General features: G+C 45.2%; 1 protein-coding gene across 1 annotated transcript in view; it reads right to left on the bottom strand.

Annotated features, from left to right (window-relative positions):
• LOC144280163 (excitatory amino acid transporter 1-like) overlaps nt 1–24898 on the bottom strand; it is a 49100-nt gene that overhangs the window by 20014 nt on the left and 4188 nt on the right. Inside the window, exons 3-5 of the mRNA XM_077841962.1 lie at nt 24022–24226; nt 9968–10010; nt 7381–7724 (exon numbers count right to left, since the gene is read on the bottom strand). Of these exons, the coding sequence (XP_077698088.1) occupies nt 7381–7724; nt 9968–10010; nt 24022–24226 (592 nt within the window). The remainder of the gene's footprint in view (nt 1–7380; nt 7725–9967; nt 10011–24021; nt 24227–24898) is intronic.

Here is a 24898-nt window from a genome sequence, read left to right on the forward strand (position 1 = left end):
GCAATTAGGAACAGATGCCAGATCTCTAATACCCAGATCCAAGATTCAGTCACTCTTCCTTTCAAGTAGAGTCTGCTGAACCTATGCACTTGGCTCTCTGGGCTGCAGCAACTGCTCTAACCACCCCTGTCCCAGGCTCAGAAACAGAACCCTGGAGTCCTGACACTCAGTATTCTACTGCTGTGTTGCAAGCAATGTATTGTCCACTGATAAAACGTGTGTCACACACCCCTCTATTGGCTGAGCCATACAGAGGATAACAGCCTACTACTGCTACCAGCAACACTTTTAGCTCAAGGGGCAAATATATATTAAATGCCCCAAAACTTCATTACTGCAGAGTTAAAGTTGCTCAGTGGTGCCTCCTGCCCTTCCAGAATGTGGACAGTGGCTAAACCAAAACCTCTGAAAATCAGAAAATACAAAGTTAAGGTAAATGCCAGCCCTGCAATGCAACCTTAACTGTGACAATTCTGGAGCTGGTAACAACCACTGGGAATGGGTTAAAGGTTAACAAACTACCAAGGGAAGTGGTGGATTCTTCACCTCTTGATCTCCACAAATCCAGACTGATCACCCTTCTGGAGGGTGCTGTAGTCAGTCACAAGTTATTAGTCTCAATACAGGAGTATCTGGATAAAAAGGCAGGACATTGATTCAGGGCGATCTGGATTGCTTGGGAAGCTGGGCACAGGCAAACAATACATATTTTTAAAGTACCTACACGGGAACAGAAATTTGATACCAGAGCACTCTGCACTCTAGCAGAGAAAGGTCTAACATGTCTCAATGGCTGGAAGCTGAAGCCAGATAAATTCAGTCTAGCAATAAGACACACATCTTTAATAATGAGGGTAGTTAACCATTGGAACAACTTAACGAGGGTTGTGGCATGTGTGACGATGCACCCCATAATGCTTTACAGAAATATGCTCATGAATGTAAATATGACATGGCTGGAATATGTTTTATGCTACATATGCCATGTAACATCTCTCTGCAAAGGTTATGATCTACTGAATACATTCATCCTATCTGTATACATGTATCATTTTTGTATTTGAAGTTATAAATATTGGCTATGTACTTGTTTAATTTTAAATAGCCTCAGTGAAGCAGTTGGTCAGCTTCCTGAGAAAATACTATTCTCAGTAAGTGCCCAATCAAGAAACACTTAAGCCAACAATGAATGTGGAGATGCCAATCCACATCTGAGCTTTCCCAGGAATGTGGCTTGGCTGGTAAGGAACTCAGTCTGCATGGACATGTGACTTGCCAATGTGACTCCAAAACTTCATTTTGTAGCTGGATTCTACACAGGGGGAGGGAGGGGTGTCCACCCACAAGAGAAAGTCTATTTAAACCCCTGGGAGACCCCTCCATTTTGTCTTCAGTTGGCTCAAGAGATAGCCTCTCCACCTCAAAGGATACCTGAAAGAAACCGGGACTACAGGGGGTGTAAGTGATTGCTGGAACCAGACTAGAAGGAGACTAGTCTGTAAAAGGAAGATTACTGGAATTCCTCTGAGGGTGAGGTTATATCTGTATTCAGTTTTCTTACTGTATTAGGCATAGACTTGCGTGTTTTATTTTATTTTGTTTGGTAATTTACTTTGTTTTGTCTGTCATCACTTGGAACCACTTAAATCCTACTTTTTGTATTTAATAAAATCACTTTTTACTTATTAATTAACCCAGAGTATGTATTAATACCTGGGGGGGGGTGCAAACAGCTGAGCATATCTCTCTATCAATGTTATAGAGGGTGAACAATTTATGAGTTTATCCTATATAAGCTTTATACAGGGTAAAACAGGTTTATTTGGGGTTTGGACCCCACTGGGAGTTGGGCATCTGAGTGTTAAAGACAGGAACACTTCTTAAGCTGCTTTCAGTTTGTGGACGTGGTTCAGACCTGGGCCTGTGTTTGTAGCCGGCAAGCATGTCTGGCACAACCAGGCAGGGTTCTGGAGTCCCAAGCTGGCAGGAAAGGCGGGGCAGAAGTAGTCTTGGCACATCAGTGGCCAGCCCCAAAGGGGTTCTGTGATCCAACCCATCACAGCATGTATCTTAATTTTGTATTTCCTAGTTTTCAGAGGTTTCTGTTTAGTCTCTCTCCACTCTCTGGAAGAACATGGGGCACAGCTGGCCAATCGTAACACTGCATTATGGCTTTTGAGCGTTTAATTTCTTTGCTTTTAAAAACAATATTTTCTCTGCACCCCCATGTACTCCCACCCTCTCCACTGTCTCTGGCTCCGAGGCAACGATTACCCTGGCCACAGAACACATTGCTCCATATTAGTCCCTTTGCTGCCCCTGCATCGCTTCCTGTCTCCGCCTCTCCAGCACACCCTGCTTCACCCTCCTTCCCACAGAGAGGCAGGCATCAGGACAGGACCCACATTGAGGAGTTGTGGGTGCAGGGGTGAGGATGCAGCAGCAGTTCAGGGACTAGCATGGAGTCAGTGGGGACTTTTTTTGAAGAGGTGGACAAACTTGGGGGGCAATGGATGTGAGAGTTTTGGGAGACTGACAAAACCTCTCCAGCATCCCCCTCTGCACAGCTCTGACCCCCTCCTTTTCTCCACTCTTCAATGCACTGTTCTAATACCCCCACCGCTCCAAAACCCCATATTCCCTGCAATTGTTCAGATTCCTCCCCACTGCTCCGATGCCGCTCCATCTCCAACATTCTCTGCACTATGCCATTGCAGTCTGACATCCCCTGCAGCTCTTAGCCCACCCACTGCTCTGGACACTACACACCAGCTCCACTCTCCTTCTTGCCACTCCATGCCCTGGTAAGCTTGGAGGGCTTCTGAGAAAGGAAGGTAGTGGGGCTGAGAGAAGTGCATGAACCAGCTGGAGGCAGAAGATTTGAGATGCAGAGTCCCTGCCCCAAATCTGGTCCTAGTGTTCAGGGAAGAGGCTCTGCACATCTATCTGAGAGGTGTGAAGTGGCCCATTCATCCAAAGAGATGCTCTTGGAGACTAGCTGGAGGAGCCAGGAGGACATTAAGCTAGCAACACAAGGGGAGGATACTAAGAAGGCAAATGTGGTACAAACTCAAATGCAGTATGCTGGGAACAAATTGAACTGATGTGGCAAAGAATGAGAAGAGAAGAAATTTTTCAGTTGTTTTAATGCAAAGCTAAGAGTCTGGGTACCAAGCAAGAGGAATTGGAAATTTTCATTGATAGAGAAGAAATTCGATATTATTGAAACCTGGTGCGACAATTCACATGACTGGAATGTTAGAATCACTGCTTATAACCTGTTTAGAAAGATTTGAGTGGGCAAAAGACACCATTACTAAGAGGTAATGTGTTAGAGGTATCAATGACTCAGACCTAGGGATGTTGTATGCATATGGATCAAAGTGCTATTAGCAAAGCCCAGACCACTGAATCAAACCAGAGAACAGCATGAGTTACTTCTGTCTGTACTGTGTGTTCAGAAAAATTGTGTTGTTATGAGGGACTTCAATCTGGGAGACATATGCTGGAGGTTGCATTCAGCCAGCAGTAAAACATTGTTAGAGTTTCTAAAAAATATAGAAAATAATTTTCTAACACAAAAGGTATTGCATCCAACATGAAGGAATGCTATACTGGATACAGATGAATTAATCACAGGGTTGGGAGCTGGTGGTTGTCTAAGGACCAGTGATCATGATCTGGTTACATTCAATACGGGTAAACAGAGGACAGGCCCAGCCTAATTCCCCAACACTGAGGAAAAAGTCTGAGCAAAATTGACTGCGAGAAAAAATGTAGACAGAAAAATGTGGATTACAATGGCGAGTTCTCTAAGAAGCGTTCATTAGATGCCCCAAAGCCACAACTCCACACGAAAGAGGACAACTTTGGCTAAAAGCCCATCCATGGTTCAATGGGGACATGAAGGCAGCAATTAGAAATAGAAAAGCATAATATAACGAATGGAAAAAAGGGGAATAGATAAATACAACAAAGGGTAGAAAATTAATAAGGAAAGTAAAGACTTCAGGGAAAAATCCATGGCTGGCAGGGCTAAAGAAAATCAGTGGGGCCACTAGACAACCAAGGTGTAAAGGAGCGCTGAAGAAAGACAAGGCCATTGTGGAGAAGCTAAATGAATTCTTTGTATCAGTCTTCATTGCTGAAGATGGGAGGCAGATTCCCACACCTGAGCCATTCTTATTAGATGACATATCTGAGGAACGGTTGCAGATTGAGATGTCAGTAGAGGAGGTTTTGGATCAAATTGTTAAATTAACCAGTAATAAGTCACCAGGACCAGATGGTATTCACCCAAGAGTTCTGAAGGAACTCAAATGTGAAATTGCAGAACTACTAACTGTGGTCTGTGACCTATCGCTTAAATCAGCCTCTGGACCAGATGACTGGAGGGTAGCTAATGTGACGCCTTTTTAAAAAGGGCTCCAGGGGCGATCCTGACAATTACAGGCTGGTAAAGCTAACTTCAGTGCCAGGCAACTTAGTTGAAACTACAGTAAAGAACAGAATTATCAGACACATAAATTAAGACAATTTGTTGAGCAAGAGTCAACAAGGTTTTTGTAAAAGGAAATCATGCTTCATCAATCTATGAGAATTCTCTGAGGGAGTCAACGAGCATGTGGACAAGGGTGATCCAGTGGACAGAGTGCACATAGACTTTCAGAAAGCCTTTGACAAGGTCTCTCCCCAAAGGCTCTTAAACAGAGTAAGCTGTCGTGGGGTAAGAAGAAAGGTTCTCTCCTGGATCAGTAACTGGTTAAAATGTAGGAAACAAAGGGTAGGAATAAATGGTTTTCAGAATGAAGAGGTAAATAGCAGTGTGCCCCAGGGATCTGTACTGGGACCAGAGTTGTTCAACATATTCATAATTGATCTGGAAAGGGGGGTAAATAGGGAAGTGGCAAAATTTGCAGACAATACAAAATTACTCAAGATAGTTGTCCAAAGGTGACTGTGAAGAGCTACAAAGGGATCTCACAAAACTGGGTGACTGGGTAACAAAATGGCAGATAAAATCAATGTTGATAAATGCAAAGTAATGCACATTGGAAAACATAATCCCAACTATACATATAAAATGATGGGGTCTAAATTAGCTGTTACTACTCAAGAAAGAAATCTTGCAGTCACTGTGGATAGTTCTCTGAAAACATCCATTCAATATGCAGTGGCAGTCAAAAAATTTAACAGACATGTCTGGAACCACTAGGAAAGGGAGAGATAATACGACAGAAAATATCACAATGCCACTATACAAATCCATGGTAGGCCATCACCTTGAATACTATGTGCAGTTCTGGTTGCCTCATTTCAAAAAGGATATATTGGAATTGGAAAAGGTACAGAAAAGGGCAACAGAAACGGTTGAGACGGAACAACTTCCATACAAGGAGAGATTAAAAAGACTGGAAATGTTCAGCTTGGAAATGAGACCAATAAGGAGGGATATGATAGAGGTCTAAAAAATCATGACTGGTGTAGTGAAAGTGGATAAGGAAGCTTTATTTACCCCTTCACATAACACAAGAACCTCATGCTCTGAGTGTCCCTAAGCCTCTGACTGCCAGAAACTGGGACTGGACGACAGGGGATGGATCACTCAATCATTGCTCTGTTCTGTTCCTTTCCTTTGAAGCGTCTGGCATTGGCCACAGTCAGAAGACAGGATCCAGGGCTAGATGGACCATTGATCGGACCCAGTATTGCTGGTCTTATATTAAGAAGAAATTTAAGTATATTAGGAAAAAAAGGACTCCAGGCAATGGTATAGGCCCACTACTAGACGGACATGGTAAACGTTAATAACGATGCACAAAGGCAGAAGAGTTTAGTACGGAAGCTCACTGTGAATGGGCAGGCAGCAGATGGATAGGAGGGGGAGCGAGGGGAGCTACTGAGAATTGGTGGGGGGAGGGATGGGAGAGGGGCAGCTGGCAACAGGCTGGGAAAGGGTGTCCCAGCAGTTCCTACTGGCATTCCTACAGCAATTCCTTGGTAGCTGGTGACCAGTGCCCTGTGCTCCTCCCATCCCTCACCCTACTCTGACAGCTGGCACATATGTTCCTGCCCCTCTCTGGGCCAAGTGTCTCTACCAGGACCCATGGAGGCTGGAAGGCAGGGACAGAACTGGTGTTCCTACCTGCTCCTCGTGGCCAACCTGATCTCAGAGGAAGCTCCAGCCCCTCTTCCCAATCCCACCGTCATTTCCATGAGATATTTTGGGGGGAAACATTGGAAGGGGCAGAAACATACATGAGACCCCCCCCCAAATATTTCCCTCGAGGGGGCACTAGTCCCCCACACCCATTGTTCCGCTGCCCCTGGTTCAATAAGTATTTCTATTCTGTATTTGGAAAGAGGCAGGATGATGTACTCATATCACATAGGGATGATGAAATCCTTTCAACCGGATTAGTAAATTAGGAGGATGCTAATATCTACCAGGGATAAATATTTTTAAATTAGCGGGCCCAGTTAATTTGCACCCTAGAGTGCTTAAAGAGCTGGCTGAGGATATTTCTGGCCTGCTGATGTTAATTTTTCATAAATTTTGGAAAACCAGGACAATTCCAGATCACTGGAAGAGTGCTAATGCTGTGCCAATATTCAAAAAAGGCAGGTATGATGACCTGGGTAACTATAGGTCAGTTAGCCATGAAGGCAAAATAATGGAAAAACTGATACAGGATTCAATCAATAAAGAATCCAAGAACAGGAATACAATTAATGCCAGTCAACATAGTTTTATGGAAAATACGTCTTGGCAAACAATACTGATTTCATTCTTTGAAGTGATTACAAGGTTGGTTGATAAAAATAACTGCATAGATATAATATACTTAAACTTTGGTAAGACATTTGAGTTAGTACCACATGATATTCTAATTAAAAATTAGCACTGTACAATCTCAACAGAACAATTGATTATGTTCAATTGATTAAAAACAAAGTAGTTGTCAGTGTGGATTCACCGAAAGGGGATGTTTCTACTGGTGTTCCCCAGGGTTTGGTACTTGGCCCAACACCATTCAACATTAACTAAAACTCCTGGAAAACAGCTGGGAGGAAAGCTCTGTGTGTGCCACACTCACAGCCTGCCCCTTTAGGTAACGTCTTAGTGACCCCCCCACTTCAGCTCTCTGGTCCTCCAAGGAGGCCTCAAGCAGCATCAAGGAAGTCATGTCCTGGCCTCCTTGATATATCTATGATAAAAACAACAAACAAAACCCAACACACACTTGTGAATTAAAATCCCATCCAGGCACTAAGGAGCAAAATGGGGGCCACACCCATTTATTTTCCCTGTGTATCTCACCTTTAAAATTACCCCCATCTCTCATCAGGTCTCCTTGCCCCACCCACCCTGCTCCTCACCAGATGATAATGGCCACCAGCCTCATGATGGCTTCGTTGAGGCAGTTGAAGAACTCCTGCAGGGCCCGTCCCTTCTGCTTCAGGCTGCCAATCACCAGGCCAAAGCACACGGAGAACACCACCAGGCCCAGCGCATTCACCCCGTTGGCAGAGCCGGGGATAGGGATGGTTTCCTCGAAGCTAAGCACTTCCTGGAGGCTCCTAAGGGTGCGTGTGACGTTCTCCAGGGTGCCGGTGACATTCTCGGGCATGGAAGCCTGTGAGCTGGCCGTGGTCCCTGCTGTGTCATTGCTGCTGCGGAGGATGGTTCTGGCGAAGACCCTGGTGCTGTATTGCGTCTTGTACTGAAATGATACACCATTGTCAGCCGTGCCCACAAGCCTCTGCACAATAACCCTGCTCTTCTCCACAGGGCCTGAGCCTGAACTCCCAGGGACTTGGCTGACAACTGTTTGGGCCTAATTCCCTGGCTCAGTGCAAGGATTCACAGACGTCTAGATCATAGAGCGTAAGGCTATAAAGGACCATTAGATCATCAGACCTGACCTCCTGTAAAGCAAAGGCCCTTACATTTCACCCAGTTCCCCCTGCGTTGAGCCCAATAAATTGGGTTTAGCCAATGCAGAATTTCCAGAAAGCATCCGGTCAAGAACCGAAGACATCAAGAGATGAGAATCCACCTTTTCCCTGGGTAGCTGATCGAACTCTAAGGTTTCAGAGTAGCAGCCGTGTTAGTCTGTATTCGCAAAAAGAACAGGAGGACTTGTGGCACCTTAGAGACTAACAAATTTTTTTGAGCCTAAGCTTTCGTGAGCTACAGCTCACTTCATCGGATGCATTCAGTGGAAAATACAGTGAGGAGATTTATATACACACAGAACACGAAAAAATGGGTGTTTATCATATACACTGTAAGGAGAGTGATCACTTAAGATGAGCTAATACCAGCAGGAGAGCAGGGGGCGGGTGGGGGGGAGAGAAAACCTTTTGTAGTGATAATCAAGGTGGGCCATTTCCAGCAGTTGATAAGAATGTCTGAGGAACGGGGGGGGGGGGGAGGGGGGGAGGGAAGAGAGGGGAAATAGTTTTACTTTGTGTAATGACCCATCCACTCCCAGTCTCTATTCAAGCCTAAGTTAATTGTATCCAGTTTGCAAATTAATTCCAATTCAGCAGTCTGTCGTTAGAGTCTGTTTCTGAAGTCTTTTTGTTGTAATATTGCGACTTTTAGGTCTGTAATCGAGTGACCAGAGAGATTGAAGTGTTCTCCGACTGGTTTATGAATGTTATAATTCTTGACATCTGATTTGTGTCCATTTATTCTTTTACGTAGAGACGGTCCAGTTTGACCAATGTACATGGCAGAGGGGCATTGCTGGCACATGATGGCATAAGTGATCACTCTCCTTACAGTGTGTATGATAACACCCATTTTTTCATGTTCTGTGTGCATATAAATCTCCTTACTGTATTTTCCACTGAATGCAACAGATGAAGTGAGCTGTAGCTCACGAAAGCTTATGCTCAAATAAATTGGTTAATCTCTAAGGTGCCACAAGTACTCCTTTTCTTTTTGCGAACTCTTTAAGTCTCTCAGTGTCAGGCATTTTCTCCAGGCCTCAAATGAATTGTGTGGATTTTTTCTGCACCCTCTCAATTTTTGAAACATCCTTTAAAAAATCTAGATCCCAGACCTGGACACAGCATTCTGGGGCCAGTCTCACCACTGCTAAACACAGGTAGAAACATCTCCCGACTCCTATTCACTGCACCCCTATTTATCCATCCAAGGGTCGCATTAGCTCTTCCTGCCACAGCATTGCACCGGGAGCTTGTGTTCCATGGCTTGTCCACTATGACCCCTAGATCCTTTTCAGAGTCACTGGATACAGGGTCCGGCCCCCCATTCTGTAGGTGTGGCCTGCATTCCTTGTTCCTAGAGGTCTGACTTTGCATTTGGCTGTATTAAAACACATATTGTTTGAATGGGACCAGCTTACCAAGCGACCCAGATGCTGTGCTACTTACACTCAGGGAAAGAAGTCTCTTCTTCAGCTCCTCAGGGGATGGTGCAATGGCTAGCACTGTGAATGGGGAATCCCATTTGGTGTCATTTTACACCCAACTGTTACCGTTGGGCCAGATATTCATACTTGTGCTATGGGCCCTTTATATTGCTCCTGAGGTGCTGTAAAGGGGCAGGGGAACAGCCCTGCGGGAGCTCCCCTTGTTCACAGGCAGTACAGGGCTGGCATATAAGGCCCCACACTGCCCCTTGGCAGGCCCCTGAGAGGAGCAAGACAAGAGCAGGAAGGGTAGTGGCCAGAACAGTCTGTGCTCCAGCAATTCCAGGCTGTTTACTAATCTATAGACAACTGGGTAAGGCTACCTGGGAGCTGCTCTGATTTATACTGGTGGCTGCAGTGGTCATTGGAGCAGTGCACTCTGGGAGGTTCAAAGGTGGCCTAAACCCATCCCTGCATCTCTAGAGGGGGGCAGTTCAGAATGCAACCTCTTCTGCACAGGCATAAAGGACAATCAGAGTGCTGGGCAGGAAGAAGCAGGCATGGGGAACCGGTGTCCGTACCTGTTTGAAGCAGGCTTCTACTAGGTTCGGCGGGAACATGTTCCTGAAGCAGATAAAACAAGAAGAAGGTTACGCTGCCATCTGGCTGAGAGCCAGGTGAGCAGGCCCATTGCCTGATACTCACGGTTAAGCACTGGCTGTAGTCGGGATAGTCAAGGTTAGTAAGAGCTCAATGCCAATAGCACTGAGTTTTCTTTCAGGTTATTCAGCGCCCTTCCAGATGCAGCCAAGCAAGGAATTGATCTAGCCCCATGGCTTGAAACATTTAAACGTGGCTGTGCTCTTAAGGGGAAGCATATGGCCCTGGGAGGCTGATCTGTGTGAGCTAGGTTTTATGCAGCTATGGATAGGGTCCTAAGATCATCAAAGTGAGAGAAGGAAAAGACCAGACCATCATCTCCATCTCCATTCTCTGGCACAGTCCAATTTTAAGTGTCCCAAGCTGCGCAGCTTCCACTGCTTCCTGCAAAATGAGTTCCCCTGACTGATACATCTCACTGTATCTCAGCCCAAATGGTGCCTTTCTCTATCTCATCCATCATTCCTCCAGGGCTGTGAGCACTTACAAGCTCCTGGCTTCTCAGTAGCCCCCCCTCTGCCCCGCAGGCAGACAGAGCTCCAAGCAGTTCAGGGAGTCTCATTGTGTTTAGAAGAAGTTGACCCAGAATGTTATTTCCCTTTTCTTTTAAATGAAAATTCTGGACTCCTCCTACTCCATGGAAAATGTCAGAATTTTGAGTTTTTGTTTCAATGCGGAACAATATTTTTTAATTTTGGAATTTCCTGTGGAATGGGAATCCTGGGTCCCAGCCAGCCGACCTGAACTCCCTCCTTTTCATCACTGCCTTTCTAGTAGTAGGATGCACAGAACTGAAGGCCATATTCCAGGCGTACCACGCTGGAGCCATCGAGAAAGGCCCTATGATTTCCATGCACTGGGACATGATGCCATTGTATCATACAGCATCAGACTGCACTGGGCTTTTTGCAGCCATATCTTTTGCAGCCATATCCTGCGGCAGTGCTTTGAAGTGCAAGTGTGGTCGCGCTCCTGGTAATCCACCCTGACGAGGGGATTAGCCCCAAGCGCTGGGAGAGCGGCTCCCAGCCCTCTACACTAGCGCTTTAAAGCGCTCAGACTTGCTACGTTCAGGGGGCTGATTTTTCACTCCCCTGAGCCAGCAAGTTAGAGCGCTATAAAATGTAAGTGTAGCCAAGCCCTAAGTGCAAATTCATGTCTAATTCGCTGTCAGCTCTAAGCCCTGTTGGCTGGTTTCTTGAGTGTCCTGTGCCTTGTAAGCCATTTACACCAGGGCAAAGTGGAGTGTGAAGTGGGTGTAAATTGCTACCACATCAGAATAGTAGGACTTTACACATACTAAAAATTGTTCTGCTTAGCTTCTGAAGCCAGGGCAGGAAGCAACAGGCTTAAATTGCAGCAAGGGCGGTTTAGCTTGGGCATTAGGAAAATCTTCCTGTCAGGGTGGTTAAACACTGGAATAAATTGCCTAGGAGGTTGTGGAATCTCCATCTGTCATAAATGTAAAGGGAAGGGTAAACCCCTTTAAAATCCCTCCTGGCCAGAGGAAAAATCCTCTCACCTGTAAAGGGTTAAGAAGCTAAAGGTAACCTCGCTGGCACCTGACCAAAATGACCAATGAGGAGACAAGATACTTTCAAAAGCTTGGAGGAGGGAGAGAAACAAAGGGTCTGTGTCTGTCTGTATGCTGCTTTTGCTGGGGACAGAACAGGAATGGAGTCTTAGAACTTTTAGTAAGTAATCTAGCTAGGTATGTGTTAGATTATGATTTCTTTAAATGGCTGAGAAAAGAATTGTGCTGAATAGAATGACTATTTCTGTCTGTGTATCTTTTTTGTAACTTAAGGTTTTGCCTAGAGGGATTCTCTATGTTTTGAATCTAATTACCCTGTAAGGTATCTACCATCCTGATTTTACAGAGGTGATTTCTTTACTCCTTTTTACTTCTATTTCTATTAAAAGTCTTCTTGTAAGAAAACTGAATGCTTTTTCATTGTTCTCAGATCCAAGGGTTTGGGTCTGTGGTCACCTATGCAAATTGGTGAGGATTTTTACCAAACCTTTCCCAGGAAGTGGGGTGCAAGGGTTGGGAGGATTTTGGGGGGGAAAGATGTGTCCAAACTACGTTTCCCAGTAAACCCAGTTAGAGTTTGGTGGTGGCAGTGGTTATTCTAAGGACAAAGGATAAAATTAATTTGTACCTTGGGGAAGTTTTAACATAAGCTGGTAAAAGTAAGCTTAGGAGGTTTTCATGCAGGTCCCCACATCTGTACCCTAGAGTTCAGAGTGGGGGAGGAACCTTGACACCATCTTTGGAGATTTTTAAGAGCAGGTTAGACAAACACCTGTGAGGGATGGTCTAGATAATACTCAGTTCTGCCATGAGTGCAGGGGACTGGACTAGATGACCTCTTGAGGTCCCTTCCAGTCCTATGTTTCTACCTTGCACTGGTGTAAAGACTGCACAAGGTACAGGGCAAGGGAGAGTAAGGCCCTAGTTTTTCTCAGTAGCTCCTGCTTCCTAACTGTCCCTGTGTCTGTGCGGGGAAAGGGGCTGCCTCAGATTATCTTTCCCCGGGTATTGCTGACCCTATTTTCAATCTCCCCTTTGCATTTTTCTCTCACCCCTGCTATTTGCAGCTCCCTCCATGAGGATTTCATAGCCTCAGGGTATTTTGTGAGAAGCTCTTTATTCTCTTCCCAAGCATGATTAAAGAGATTCGATACAACTGGATGAGGAGAACGAGGAACATATCTGTATTATTTTTATGAATATGATATGCACCTCAGTTTACCTGCTTGATATTATTCTGTCTGCCTACACAGAGTTACATCAAAGGAGGCTGTTAGGGAGAACAAACATGACATGAGAAGGTGACAGAGCTAAGATACGTCCAGAGAGAATATCAGGGGTCCTTCAGAGAACAGTGGGGGAGCTATTAATTGGGAAATGTCACCTTTCTCCAGGCCAGAGCCTATGATCAAAAGGACACTGAACCGTTAAAGACCCTGCCTAGCAAGGAAGAAGGGGGGTGACTGGGTAAGATGCTAAGAGAATGGTGCGGGGCTGTCTGTCTCTCCTCCATACTTGCAAAGAGAGGACAAAGTTTAGCTGAGCCCAGATGTGTATAGACTTTAGCTGTGGTAACCCTTTTCTCTGCTTGCTAGATGCCTTTGTGTGAATGAACTGTACACTGGTTTTGAAGGCTGTTTTGGGGTCACTTTAATCAACTGTGGGTCAAAGGCTCCCAGAGGGAAGTTTTTTTGCAGGTGCCAAATTTAGCTGAGCCTGTTGTGTTATCATGGTGGAGAAACTGATGGTGGGCTACAGCCAGAGAGCCAGCCCCAGAGTGGGGAGTAGCAGGGTCCAGCCTGGCAGGAGACAAGGATTTCACTCGGCAGGGTCTGCAAAGGGATGTAAATTGTAGCTCGCCCTGTAACCATGACTCCAGTCTTAAGACCAAACCCTGCAGTATCCCGGAGACCCCTCCTCATGCTCTGCTGAAATATGGTGACCCATGATAGAGAAACTGCTCGGCCTCATGACTAGGGATTTCTCCCTCCTTCAGTGTATTGCAGCGGTTCTCAAACCGGGGGGTTGGGACCCCTCAGGGGGTTGCGAGGTTATTACATGGGGGGTCGTGAGCTGTCAGCCTCCTCCCCAAACCCCGCTTTGCCTCCGGCATTTATAATGGTGTTAAATATATAAAAACGTGTTTTTAATTTATAAGGGGGGTCGCACTCAGAGGCTTGCTATATGAAAGGTGTCACCAGAACAGAAGTTTGAGAACCACTGGTGTATTGGAACCGAAACTCCAGCTTTCTATAGAGAGCCTTTCAGAGTCCAGCCATACACACAAACAAAAAGCCCCAGCCAGAATAAAAAGGACACAGGCAGAAGTCCAGCAGCAGAGTGGGGCTATCAGATGTACCTTGCGCAGTGGGCAGGTGGTGTATGTGTGCATGCAATTCAAATGGCTCTTTGCCCTCGGAGACTGCTTACAGGCTCTGGAGACCAGAGTGGCTGAACTGGAGGAGCTGACAGAAACAGAGAGGTACACAGAGGAGACTTCCTGGGACACAGCAAAGCAGGCCCAGCCCCCATCTGGCAGCCTCTGTGCTGTTGGGGAGGGTGAAAGTCTCAGGCAAGGAGAACATCAAACTACAGTGGAGGGAAACAATCACATACCCGTGACCCTCCTTCCAGATGATGTCATGGTAACCTCTCACACTGAGGACACGGGAGGGGATGGAGTTACTAGGAAAGGACAGGTAATATAATAGGGGATTCGATTATTAGAAATATAAGCAGTTGGGTTTGTGATGACTAGGAGAACTGCCTGGCGAATTGCCTCATGGGTGTGAAAGCTGCAGATTTCTTGAGACATCTAGACAGACTTATGTGCAGTGCTGGGGAGATGCCAATGGTCATGTCACACGTAGGTACCAGTGACATAGGGAAAGGCAGGAGAGCAGTCCTGGAGGACAAATTTAAGTGGCTAGGTAAGAGATTGAAGTCCAGGATCTCCATGGGAGCATTCTCTAAAATGCTTACAGTTCCACGTGCAGCGCCAGCTAGACAGACAGAATTGCAGGGTCTCAATGTGTGGATCAGATGATGGTGTTGGAAGAAAGGATTTAGATTTATTAGGAACTGGGGGATCTTTTGGGAAAGGAGGAGCCTATATAGGAAAGATGGGTTCCACCTAAACAAAAATGGAACCAGATTGCTAGCATGTCAAATTAAAAAGGTCATAAAGGAGTTTTTACAACTATGGACTGGGGAAAGCTGACAGGTGAGGAGGACACACAATTCAGACAGACACATCCCTTAGGGAAGGATTTATTAAAGGGGATATTCCATAACCTAGTAAAGAGAAGAGGATAGAAGCTGATAAAGTACAGGTAGGAACTGAGGAGAAACAGTCAAATGAAAGAGTCCCATTCAGTTACAACCCATGAAGGCAGACAACTAAATATTGCCAGATTTTATAAGGGCTTGTATACAAATGCAAAATTCTAAATAGTAAGATGGGTGAACTAGAGTGCCTGGTATTAAAAGAGGATACGGACATGATAGGCATCACAGAAACTTGGTGGAATGAAGATAATCAATGGGACATGGTAGTACCAGGGTACAATATATGTAGGAACAATAGAGTAGGTTCCACTGGTGAAGGAGTGGCACTATATGTGAAAGAAAGCATAGAGTCAAATATAGTAAAAATCTTAAATGGCTCAAACTGTACTATAGAATCTCTATGGATAGAAATTCTGTGCTTGAATAATAAGAGTACAGCAGTAGGAATATACTACCAACCACCTGACCAGGATGGTGACGGTGACTGTGAACACTTAGGGAGCTTAGAGAAGCTAAAAAACAAAACAATATTAATGGGGAACATCTACTATCCCCATATTGACTGGGAACATGTAACCTCAGGCTGGGAGGCAGAAATAACATTTCTAGACACTATTAATGGTGGCTTCTTGGAGAGGCTTGTCCTGGAACCCACAGGGGAGAAGCAACTCTTGATTTAGTCCTAAGTGGAGCACCGGATCTGGTCCAAGAGGTGAATATTGCTGAACCACTCGGTAATAGCGATCATAATGGAATCAAATTTTACATCTTAGTAGGGGGGAAAACACCAAAGAAACGTACCACAGCAGCATTTAACCTCTAAAAGGATAACTACATAAAAATGAGGAGGTTACTTAAATGGAAATTAAAAGGAACAGTCGCAACAGCCTGTAAGCTGCATGGAAACTTTTTAAAAATACCATAATAGAGGCTCAAACTAAATGTATACCCCAAATGAAAAAAAAACAAACAGTAAGAGGACTAAAAAAATGCCACCATGGCTAACCCACAGAGCAAAAGAGGTGGTTAGAGACAAACAGACATCTTTTAAAAATTGGGAATCCTATCCTACTGAGGAAAATACAAATGAACATAAACTCTGGCAAGTCAAGTGTAAAAGTACAAGTAGGCAAGCCAGTTAGACAGGCAGAACTGCAGGGTCTCAATCCATGGGTCTCAATGTGTGGATGAGATGATGGTGTAGGGAGGAGGGGTTAAGATTTATTAGGAACTGGGGAAGCTTTTGGGAGAGGGGGGGCCTATACAGAAAGGATGGGCTCCACCTAAACCAAACTGGAACCAGATTGCTGGCGCTTAAAATTTAAAAGGTTGCAGAACAGTTTTTAAACTAAGGGCTGGAGGAAAGCCGACAGGTGCGGAGTTGCATGTGGTTTGGACATCCCTTAGGGGAGGATGGAGAGGATGGAAAATGATAAAATACAGGGAGGCTCTGATGAGAAACAGTCAAATGAAAAAAAGTCCCATTTAATTATGACATGCAATAGGGGACAGCCAAAAAATGACAAGTTTTTAAAATGCTTATATACCAATGCTAGAAGTCTAAATAATAAGATGGGTCAACTAGAGTGCCTCATGTTAAAGCAGGATATTGATACAATAGGCATCACAGAAACCTGGTGGAATGAGGATAATCAATGGGACACAGTAATACCAGGGTACAAAATATATTGGAAGGACAGAACAGGGAGTGCTGGTGTGGGAGTGGCACTATATGTGAAAGAAAGCGTAGAATCAAATGAAATAAAAATCTTAAATGAACTAAACTGTACTACAGAATCTCCATGGATAGTAATTCCATGCTTGAAAAATAAGAATATAGCAGTAGGGCTATATTACAGACCACCTGACCAGGATGGTGTTAGTGACTCTGAAATGCTCAGGGAGATTAGAGAGGCTATTACAATAAAAAACTCCATAATAATAATGGGGCATTTCAACTATCCCCATATTAACTGGGTATATATCACCTCAGGAAGGGATGCTGAGATAAAGTTTCTTGACACCTTAAATAACTGTTTCTTGGAGCAGCTAGTCCTGGAACCCGTAAGATGAGAGGCAATTCTTGATTTATTCCTAAGTGGAGCACAGGATCAGGTCCAAGAGCTGAATATAGCTGGACCACTTGGTAATAGTGACCATAATATAATTAAATTTAACATCCCTGTGGCAGGGAAAATTCCACAGTGGCCCAACACTGTACCATTTAATTTCAGAAAGGGGAACTACACAAAAATGAGGAGTTAGTGAAACAGAAATTAAAAGGTACAGTACCAAAAGTAAAATCCCTACAAGCTGTGTGGAAACTTTTTAAAGACACCATAAGAAAGGCTCAACTCAAATGTATACCCCAATTTAAAAAACATAGTAAGAGAACCAAAAAAGAGCCACCGTGGTTAAACAACAAAGTAAAAAAAGCAGAAAGAGTCAAAAAGGCATCCTTTAAAAAGAGGAAAATAAATCCTAATGAGGAAAATAGAAAAGAGCATAAACTCTGGCAAAAATATAATTAGAAAGGTCAAAAAAGAATTTGAAGAACAGCTAGTCAAAGACTCCAAAAGTAATAGCAAAATTTTTTAAAAATACATCAGAAGCAGAAAACCTGCTAAGCAACCAGTGGGGCCACAGGACGATCAAAATGCTAAAGGAGCACTCAAAGACAATAAGGCCATTGCGGAGAAGCTAAATGAATTCTTTGCATTAGTCTTCACTGTTGAGGATATGAGGGAGATTCCCAAACCTGAGCCATTCTTTTTGGGTGACAGATCTGAGGAACTGTCCCAAACTGAGGTGTCATTAGAGGACGTTTTGGAACAAAATGATAAACTAAACAGTAATAAGTCTCCAGGACCTCCATGGTATTCACCCAAGAGTTCTGAAGGAACTCAAATGTGAAATTGCAAGCCTACTGTCATCTGTAACCTATCATTTAAATCAGCTTCTGTAACAAATGACTGGAGGATAGCTAATGTGACGCCAATTTTTAGAAAGGGCTACAGAGGTGACCCTGGCAACTACAGGCCAGTAAGCCTCACTTCAGTCCTGGGCAAATTGGTTGAAACTATTGTAAAAAACAAAATTGTCAGACACATAGATGAAAATAAGTTGTTGGGAAATAGTCAACATGGCTTTTGTGAAGGGAAAGCATGCCTCCCCAATCTACTAGAATTCTTTGAGGGGGTCAACAAGCATGCAGACAAAGGCGATCCAGTGGATCTAGTGTATTTAGATTTTCAGAAAGCCTTTGACAAGGTCCCTCTCCAAAGGCTCTTAAGCAAAATAAGCAGTCATGGGATAAGACTGAAGGTTCTCTCATGGGTTGGTAACTGGTTAAAAGATAGGAAACAAAGGGTAGGAATAAATGGTCAGTTTTCAGAATGGAGAGAGGTAAATAGTGGTGGCCCCCAGGGGTCTGTTCTGAGCTCAGTCTTATTTACCATATTCATAAACGATCTGGAAAAAGGAGTAAACAGTGAGGTGGCAAAATTTGTAGATGATACAAAACTACTCAAGATAGTGAAGTCCCAGGCAGACTGTGAAGAACTGCAAAAGGATCTCACAAAACCAAGTGACCGGGCAACAAAACCAGGAGGAGGGATAGCTTGGTGGTTTGAGCATTAGCCTGCTAAAGCCAGGGTTGTGAGTTTAATCCTTGAGGGGGCCATTTATGGATCTAGGGCAAAAATTGGGGATTGGTCCTCCTTTGAGCAGGGGGTTAGACTAGATGATCTCCTGAGGTCCTTTCTACCCCTGATAATCTATGAAAATGGCAGATGAAATTTAATGTCGATAATGATAATTTAATGTCGATAAATGCAAAGTAAATCTCTTTTCACAGTAAAGAGATTGCATTATGGTACTTGTATTTTTCAATTCACCTCATACTATTTCTTTATCATTTTTACTGAGCAAATATTTTTAATAAAAATAATATAAAGTGAGCACTGTACACTTTGTATTCTGTGTTGTAATTTAATATATTTGAAAATATATAGTTAATAAATTTCAATTGGTATCCTATTGTTTAACAGTGCAATTAAAGCTGCAATTAACTGCAATTTTTTTAATCACAATTTTTTTAGTTAATCGTGTGAGTTAACTCTAACTAATTGACAGCCCTAATATAAAATGGAGTCTAAATTAGCTGTTAACACAGAAGATCTTGGAGTCACTGTGGATAGTTCCCTGTGACTTGTGACTTGTCACTTGTTCCCAGTGACTTGGAGTCACTGTGGATAGTTCCCTGAAAACATCTGCTCAGTGTGCAGTGGCAGTCAAAAAAAAAATCTAACAATGTTAGGAACCATTATATACAAAATTAAGGGGTCTAAATTAGCTGTTACCTCTCAAAGAGATCTTAGAGTCATGGATAGTTCTCTGAACACATCTGCTTAAGGTACATAGTATTAGGAACCATTAAGACAGAGAGAGAAAATAAGACAGAAAATATCACAATGCCACTATATAAATCCCTGGTATGCCCACACCTTGAATATTGCATGCAGTCCTGGTTGCCCTATCTCAAAAAGGATATATATTAGAAGAGCAACAAAAATGATTGGGGAACTGGAATGGCTTAAACAGACTAAAAAGACTTGAATTGTTCAGTTTAGAAAAGATACAACAAAGTGGGGGGGATACTCACATGACTGGAGTACTGTCATGGATGGTTATAAACTGTTCAGGAAGGACAGGCAGGGCAGAAAAGGTGGGGGAGTTGCACTGTATGTAAGGGAGCAGTATGACTGCTCAGAGCTCCGGTACGAAACTGCAGAAAAACCTGAGTGTGTCTGGATTAAGTTTAGAAGTGTGAGCAACAAGAGTGATGTCGTGGTGGGAGTCTGCTATAGACCACCAGACCAGGGGGATGAGGTGGATGAGGCTTTCTTCCGGCAGCTCGCAGAAGCTACTGGATCACACGCCCTGGTTCTCATGGGTGACTTTAATCTTCCTGATATCTGCTGGGAGAGCAATACAGCGGTGCGTAGACAATCCAGGAAGTTTTTGGAAAGCGTAGGGGACAACTTCCTGGTGCAAGTGCTAGAGGAGCCAACTAGGGGGAGAGCTTTTCTTGACCTGCTGCTCACAAACCGGGAAGAATTAGTGGGGGAAGCAAAAGTGGATGGGAATCTGGGAGGCAGTGACCATGAGTTGGTTGAGTTCAGGATCCTGACACAGGGAAGAAAGGTAAGCAGCAGGATATGGACCCTGGACTTCAGGAAAGCAGACTTTGACTCCCTCAGGGAACGGATGGGTAGGATCCCCTGGGGGACTAACATGAAGGGGAAAGGAGTCCAGGAGAGCTGGCTGTATTTCAAGGAATCCCTGTTGAGGTTACAGGGACAAACCATCCCAATGTGTCGAAAGAATAGTAAATATGGCAGGCGACCAGCTTGGCTTAACGGTGAAATCCTAGCGGATCTTAAACATAAAAAAGAAGCTTACAAGAAGTGGAAGGTTGGACATATGACCAGGGAAGAGTATAAAAATATTGCTCGGGCATGTAGGAATGAAATCAGGAGGGCCAAATAGCACTTGGAGCTTCAGCTAGCGAGAGATGTCAAGAGTAACAAGAAGGGTTTCTTCAGGTATGCTGGCAACAAGAAGAAAGCCAAGGAAAGTGTGGGCCCCTTAATGAATGAGGGAGGCAACCTAGTGACAGAGGATGTGGAAAAAGCTAATGTACTCAATGCTTTTTTTGCCTCTGTCTTCACAAACAAGGTCAGCTCCCAGACTGCTGCGCTGGGCATCACAACATGGGGAATAGATGGCCAGCCCTCTGTGGAGAAAGAGGTGGTTAGGCACTATTTAGAAAAGCTGGACGTGCACAAATCCATGGGGCTGGACGAGTTGCATCCGAGAGTGCTAAAGGAATTGGCGGCTGTGATTGCAGAGCCATTGGCCATTATCTTTGAAAACTCGTGGCGAACGGGGGAAGTCCCGGATGAATGGAAAAAGGCTAATGTAGTGCCAATCTTTAAAAAAGGGAAGAAGGAGGATCCTGGGAACTACAGGCCAGTCAGCCTCACCTGAGTCCCCGGAAAAATCATGGAGCAGGTCCTCAAAGAATCAATCCTGAAGCACTTACATGAGAGGAAAGTGATCAGGAACAGTCAGCATGGATTCACCAAGGGAAGGTCATGCCTGACTAATCTAATCGCCTTCTATGGTGAGATTACTGGTTCTGTGGATGAAGGGAAAGCAGTGGATGTATTGTTTCTTGACTTTAGCAAAGCTTTTGACACGGTCTCCCACAGTATTCTTGTCAGCAAGTTAAAGAAGTATGGGCTGGATAAATGCACTATAAGGTGGGTAGAAAGTTGGCTAGATTGTCAGGCTCAACAGGTAGTGATCAATGGCTCCATGTCTAGTTGGCAGCCGGTATCTAGCAGAGTGCCCCAGGGGTCGGTCCTGGGGCTGGTTTTGTTCAATATCTTCATAAATGATCTGGAGGATGGTGTGGATTGCACTCTCAGCAAATTTGCGGATGATACTAAACTGGGAGGAGTGGTAGATACGCTGGAGGGCAGGGATAGGATACAGAGGGACCTAGACAAATTGGAGGATTGGGCCAAAAGAAATCTGATGAGGTTCAATAAGGATAAGTGCAGGATCCTGCACTTAGGACGGAAGAACCCAATGCACAGCTACAGACTAGGGACCGAATGGCTAGGCAGCAGTTCTGCAGAAAAGGACCTAGGGGTGACAGTGGACGAGAGGCTGGATATGAGTCAACAGTGTGCCCTTGTTGCCAAGAAGGCCAATGGCATTTTGGGATGTATAAGTAGGGGCATAGCGAGCAGATTGAGGGACGTGATCATTCCCCTCTATTCGACATTGGTGAGGCCTCATCTGGAGTACTGTGTCCAGTTTTGGGCCCCACACTACAAGAAGGATGTGGATAAATTGGAGAGAGTCCAGCGAAGGGCAACAAAAATGATTAGGGGTCTGGAACACATGACTTATGAGGAGAGGCTGAGGGAACTGGGATTGTTTAGTCTGCAGAAGAGAAGAATGACCCCCCTTTGATAGCTGCTTTCAACTACCTGAGAGGTGGTTCCAGAGAGGATGGTTCTAGACTACTCTCAGTGGTAGAAGAGGACAGGACAAGGAGTAATGGTCTCAAGTTGCAGTGGGGGAGGTTTAGGTTGGATATTAGGAAAAACTTTTTCACTAGGAGGGTGGTGAAACACTGGAATGCGTTGCCTAGGGAGGTGGTAGAATCTCCTTCCTTAGAAGTTTTTAAGGTCAGGCTTGACAAAGCCTTGGCTGGGATGATTTAATTGAGGATTGGTCCTGCTTTGAGCGGGGGGTTGGATTAGATGACCTCCTGAGGTCCCTTCCAACCCTGATATTCTATGATTCTATATGATAGAGGTCTATAAAATCACACAACAGACAATCTGTGGGACTCATTGTCAGGGGATGTTGTGAAGGCTAAATGTATAACTTGGCTCAAAAAGGAATTCATGAGGATAGGTCATCAGTGGCCCTTAGTTAAAATGGCTAAGGATGCAACCTCTTGCTCTGGGTGCCCCTGTATCTCTGACTCCAGAAGCTGGGACTGGACAACAGGGGATGGATCACTTGATAAATTGCCCTGTTCTGTTCATTCCCTCTGAAGCATCTGGCACCAGCCACTGGTGGAAGACGAAGTCTGGGCAAGATGGACAATTGGTCTGACTCAGCATGGCCATTCTTATGCTCTTACTGTATGTGAGCTCCAATGATCCTACAAGCCTCAAGGCCAAAAAGACAATAGTTTAGCTAAACTAATCAAGAGATAAGGCTCAAAAAGCCTTAGCATAAACAGCTAACCAGCAGCAACTCTAGATCATAGAATATTAGGGTTGGAAGAGACCTCAGGAAGTCATCTAGTCCAATCCCCTGCTCAAAGCAGGACCAACACCAACTAAATCATCCTAGCCAGGGCTTTGTCAAGTCGGGCCTTAAAAACCTCTAAGGATGGAGATTCCACCACCTCCCTAGGTAACCCATTCCAGTGCTTCACCACCCTCCTAGTGAAATAGTGTTTCCTAATATCCAACTTAGACCTCCCACACTGCAACTTGAGACCATTACTCCTTGTTCTGTCATCTGCTACCACTGAGAACAGCCCAGCTCCATCCTCTTTGGAACCCCCTTCAGGTAGTTGAAGGCTGCTATCAAATCCCCCCTCAATCTTCTCTTCTGCAGACTAAATAACCCCAGTTCCCACAGCCTCTCCTCATAAGTCATGTGCCCCAGTCCCCTAATTATTTTCGTTTCCCTCCGCTGGACTCTCTCCAATTTGTCCACATCCTTTCCGTAGTGGGGGGACCAAAACCAAGATCATGAGATCACACGATAGAATGCTGTAATAACCCAACTGCTGATAGATGACCACACGATGCCAGTTGATATCAGCTTTAGATATTTTTAAGTTAGGAACATCAGCGGATGTCTGACCACCGGAAGGTCATGGTAACTAACTGAAGTATATGCTAATGAACTTGAGGTAAAAGGCCTACTAACGTATGGGAGAAGGGCACCTCAGCATTACTAGGTGAGGAAATACAGATAAGGAAAAGGGGTTGAAACCCCTACTGAATATGCATTAGGCATAGGGGTGTCAGCATAACCTGTTATAAAAGTTTTATCCCAGCCTGCATGCCTTGGGAGATGCCAGGACAATGGCCACTAGTGGTGATGATGATGGTGAGGATGAGGACTAACACTTCAGGTTTTTCTGCATGTCAGTATATATGGTGTGAGTATATAGTTTCTCAGATACTCATTTTATGTTACCCACTGGTGATCAGCTGTTCAGCGGCGTGCAGGAGGTGCTGGGCGGGAGAAGGGGAGGAGCGGGGCAGAATGAGGAAGGGGGTGGAATGGGGTGAGAAGAGGCTGGGAAGAGGTGGGTCAGGGGTGGGGCCTTGGGGGAAGGGGTGGAGTAGGGGCAGGGCCTGGGGCAGAGCAGGGGGGGGGTCGAGCACTCCCAGGGAACTCTGAAGTCAGCGGCTCGGTCTCCTTTCATAGCTTATTCAGAGCATGTTCTCCATGTGCAGTGCAGGGGTTTGAATGGCTTTCAGTGCAGGATGGTGATCGTATCACAGGTGCATGTTCTTACCACACACCAACTTGTTCGCTCACCTCACCAGGTCCATGAAGGCATCAGTTGTTTGCACCTGCTCAATCTTGCCCTCCCGGTGCAGTTTGTCCTTGGACCCTTTGCCTGGATGGATGATGATCACCATAAGGATGCCGATGAAGACCGCGATGATGGTGGTCACCATGTAGTAGACTACGGCCCGCATCCCCATCTTCCCAGAGGCTTTGCCATCCAGCGAGGCCATGCCTGGGCAGCCACACACAAAACAAGACAAGAGCATCTACCTCTTACATTAGTGGGGTGAGGGGCTGGAGGGAGATTTTGAGGGTGCAGGGGAATGTGGGATGCAGGAAGCAGATTTTGGGGGCTCTAAGGGGGTGTGGAAGAAGGCTGTGGGAGTGCAGGGGACTATGGATTGAAGAGGAGGAATCATGGAGATGGGGGGGTTGGAAGGCAGGGTTTGGGGCACAGGGAGATGGGGGGGTTGGAAGGCAGGGTTTGGGGCACAGGGAGATGGGGGGGTTGGAAGGCAGAGTATGGGGGGCAGAGATGTGGGAGCAGAGGAAAGTGAGGTGCAGGAGGCAGACTTTGTGAGGAGTAGGGGGTGTAGGAGGCAGATTTTGGAGGCTGCAGAGGAATATGGGATGTAGGAGGCAGGCTTTGGGGTATGTAGGGAAATGTGGGGGCAGAAAGCAAACTTTGTGGGGCATAGGAGGCAGACGAGAAGCATGAGGAGACTAGGGGGTGCAGAGAAATGGGGTGACAGAAAATGAGGAGGTAGGATAAAGGAGAAGGGAGTGAAAGGTGGGGGCTGGTCAAGGTGGGGGCAGGGGGTCTGGAGACAGGAGCCTTTGGGGGCCCTTGGGGGGTGGGGAGGAGGGATGTGAATGATGAGGCAGAGCAGGTGGGCAGTGAGGA

The sequence above is a fragment of the Eretmochelys imbricata genome, chromosome 25 (genome assembly GCF_965152235.1).
Source record: "Eretmochelys imbricata isolate rEreImb1 chromosome 25, rEreImb1.hap1, whole genome shotgun sequence".
Lineage (NCBI taxonomy): Eukaryota > Metazoa > Chordata > Testudines > Cheloniidae > Eretmochelys > Eretmochelys imbricata.